At 46.4% G+C, this 3,886-nt stretch overlaps 1 protein-coding gene across 1 annotated transcript; it reads left to right on the forward strand.

The window, feature by feature from the left end:
• Positions 1 to 866: 866 nt before the first annotated feature.
• On the forward strand, positions 867 to 3,220 carry LOC306784553 (G-protein coupled receptor 22-like; the record flags this gene model as incomplete). The annotated part of the gene is made up of 2 exons (XM_079278587.1): positions 867 to 987; positions 1,900 to 3,220. Exon 2 carries the CDS (start codon positions 1,904 to 1,906, stop codon positions 3,218 to 3,220), a length of 1,317 nt encoding a protein of 438 aa, XP_079134713.1. The 5' UTR covers positions 867 to 987; positions 1,900 to 1,903.
• Between the last annotated feature and the right edge of the window lie 666 nt (positions 3,221 to 3,886).

Below are 3,886 nucleotides of genomic sequence, written 5' to 3' on the forward strand. Positions count from 1 at the left end.
CCCCCCCCCCCCACTACCACAACATACAAAAAAAAGTGATGATCACAAATATCTCAGTGATCACACATGCCATGGTGAATGGACACACGTGCTCTCAAATAATCTCCTCCACTCACGGCAGTTCTGGTGATTGAGGGTTCAGCATGTCGAGGACCTGTGCTCGATTTACATGTCAATGGCAGCTGGAGCCAGTCGTACAGAGACTGATGAGAAAGGTGGAGAATAAAGGTCTGTTCCATTAGTGGTCCCAGGGGGGACATGGGCCTGGATGCTGCCCGGACACACTGACCTCTCCTGGACAGATTCTGGACAATACTATGGTGTACACCGGGGGACTCTACATGGCCGACTGACAAACTCTGCCTCTTGGAGTACAAGCTGATGGATGTAACTGTTTTTTTGTATTTACAGATCTGACTACTATCTTCTCATTGTAGACAAAAAGGCAAGGCTTTGAATCATCGCACAATGAGCAGCACATTCCAGCCCTGCGCAGGGGAAAGAGACTGTGTGTCTATGTTTTCTTGGTTGGCTGCGTCTCTCCTGCCTGGGAATATCATGAGATTATAAACAGGAGGTGGCTCCAACATCTTATCCCTGTTCCACTCATCCATCAGAGCTCCCACCATCACCAAAGAAAACGGACCAGACATCTGAAAAAAAGTTTGTCGAGGACATTAGCCGATATACTCTAAAACCCACTGGGTGCAGGTGGCTGATTCCTTAGCTTTCTTATCACTGAGGTCAGGAAGAAAAGACTGGCTGCCCACAGACAGTCTTTGGCGAGACGGACAGGTGTTGTTTGGGCTGTCAGCTTCTCTGGGAGGGACGAGCAGTGAAAGGAAAGGCCTCACCGGGGGGCTCTGCTGGAGCGGAAACTCTTTTCCAAGGGCTATGTTTGGATGTGATGCTCGTCTCTGTGGATGCAACATGGACTTTATGGCCTGATTACACAGCCCTGGTATTCAGATAGTGCTGGCGGGAAGGGTAAATATGTTTAAAAAAAAACATTTGTTTCTCTCCCTGTCAGCTTTTATTTGTATCATTATTGTAGAGTGCATGTGTAATAGATTTCTCTCCTCTAACCCATTATTGATTACAGCTTCAAATAAGTTTCTTGTTTTGGTGCACTACTTGATCCTCCAATTATTGAAGTTCTGTCTGAACAAACATCTTGTGTTCTGAAGTTGGATGAGTGCTGTAGACAAACTTAACATCATCTTCTGGCAGAATATTCTTGTCAGTTATGAACCACCTCCTTCAATTTGGCAATGACTGAAATGCTGCCAGAAACGACGTTAAACTATGTTGTTTCCTAACTCCCCCCTATATCATATTAATCACAGCCAATTGGGGCTACAATAAGCTTTCTTCATCATGGCCTTCATGACCTCTGGTTTATATTCAGTATGTATACGGTAAATGCTAAAAAACTACGTCAGCTTGAATGTGCTGTTCAGCTGAGGCTCAGAAGAACACTCAGCCACTACAAAGCCTCAACATACTAAACCATTAAGGCTATGAGGGTATTAGAATTTAATTTCTTCCAAAGTGTTTCTGTTATGTGCCTCCGCTGTGGATGCAACGGTCTGATCAATGATGGTGATAGCAAAGGCAGAAGCTGATTGAGGCAAGATAGTTACTAGTTAGTCATGCCATGTACGGAGTGAGACAATCTAATCTGCAGGGCATGATAGGAAAAACAGTTCCAGCACTGTGTCTGAGAGTCTGATCTCAGCATTTCTTATTCAAAACTCAATACGCTTCCTATCAGCAGCATTACGTCTGACAAGATTTCGCAGATGTGTGTTAATTACCACTTTCTAGGGATGCACATGAACATGGACCTCTTCCTTTTCCTCTTCATGAATTCTCTTTTTCTCTTCTCTCTACACGCAGGATAATGCATATCCTTCCCTGCCCTGAACAAGAAGCCACCATGAGCAACGTCACGGTCACCGACAACACTGAGCCCATCAGCCGCACCGTGAGTCCGGCAAGCCCTAGCCCGTATCCCTATCCTGTCAGTTTCCAGGTCTCCCTGACTGGCTTCCTCATGCTGGAAATCCTCCTGGGCATGAGCTCTAACCTCACAGTCCTTGCCCTTTACTGCATGAAGTCGAACCTCATTAGCTCCGTCAGTAACATCGTCACGATGAACCTCCATGTGTTGGATGTGCTAATTTGTGTGTGCTGCATCCCCCTCACAATCGTGGTGGTGTTGCTCTCCCTGGAGGGAGACACTGCACTCGTCTGCTGCTTCCATGAAGCCTGCGTCTCCTTTGCTAGCGTTGCCACTGCTGCTAACGTGCTTGCCATCACCCTCGATCGCTACGACATCTCAGTCAAACCAGCCAACCGGGTGCTGACCATGGGCCGCGCCCTGACCCTGCTGTCTGGCATTTGGGTGCTCTCCTTTGTTAGTTTCCTCGTACCCTTTATTGAGGTGGGCTTCTTCGCCCATGGCCAGGCTGATCTGAACCAGACAGTGGTGGAGAATATGGTCCACACGAACCAGTACTACACAGAACTCGGCCTCTACTACCACCTGCTTGCTCAGATTCCTATTTTCTTCTTTACTACCGTTGTCATGCTCATCACCTACTCAAAGATCCTGCAGGCACTCAACATTCGCATTGGCACACGTTTCCACGCTTCACAGAAGAAGAAGGCTCGCAGGAAAAAAAGTCCATCCATGACAGCCATGACAACACAGCATGAGGCCACAGATGCATCCCAGAGCAGTGGCAGCCGCAACCCCACACTGGGTATGCGTACCTCCGTCTCGGTCATCATCGCCTTGCGCAGGGCTGTTAAGCGCCACAGAGAAAGGCGAGAGCGCCAAAAGAGGGTTTTCAGAATGTCCCTCCTGATCGTGTCTACCTTCATGCTGTGCTGGACGCCCATCACAGTGCTCAACACAGTCATCCTGAGTGTGGGCCCCAGTGACCTAATGGTCAAGTTGAGACTGGGCTTCCTGGTGATGGCTTATGGGACGACTATCTTTCACCCTCTACTCTATGCCTTCACTCGGCAGAAGTTCCAGAAAGTCTTGAAAAGCAAGATGAAGAAGCGAGTGGTGTCGATCATTGAGGCGGATCCTACCCCTAACAATGCCATTATTCACAACTCCTGGATTGACCCAAAGAGGAACAAAAAGGTGACATTTGAGGACAAAGACGCCCGACAGAAGTGTCTGTCGTCTGAGGACGTGGGGTGAAGGATCTCATTGTCTTTACGGTATACCGTCAATACGAGCAGCTACAACTGACATCAGGTCATGATGAAAAAGGGAACATGTTAATCCAAAGCAGTAATGTAAATATGTGCAATAGAATGTACAAAAACAAGAGGTGGATAATTTATTACTATTTATTGAGAACAAGTGTAGGTTTCATAGATAGACTATATACTGTACTGTAGATATTGCATGGCTTTTTGTAATGGTAGCAACATACAGAGCATTGTGTACATACATAATACATGTACAGTATAGGGTAAACAAGGTATTTAAATAGAGAGAAAGAAGTAGGAAGTACTATGTTTATGTATATTTATAATAAATATCGTGTTCACCTACCCAACGCAGGCAAAAGCTTCCTATTCTACCCTCCCCCAAGTTAAGTGTTTGCAATTCCTGTAACAAGTGTGAGATTACAACCATTCATCATCATGCCACTCGCTCTGAACACCAGACCTGCAATTCCCAGTGACCACTGACCTTATTGCCTGGGAGCCCTCTGAGGGAAGGCAGACAGGTCAAACATGGAAAGAGACAGGCATGTAATCTATGTTATGTTGCTATAACCGTAACGCTATGGGGTACTGTTCACAATCACTGCTTTTAGAGTTAAAGAAGAACACTCGCATTCCATAGACACAACAG

This window comes from Melanostigma gelatinosum (assembly GCF_949748355.1).
Source record: "Melanostigma gelatinosum genome assembly, chromosome: 1".
Classification (NCBI taxonomy): domain Eukaryota; kingdom Metazoa; phylum Chordata; class Actinopteri; order Perciformes; family Zoarcidae; genus Melanostigma; species Melanostigma gelatinosum.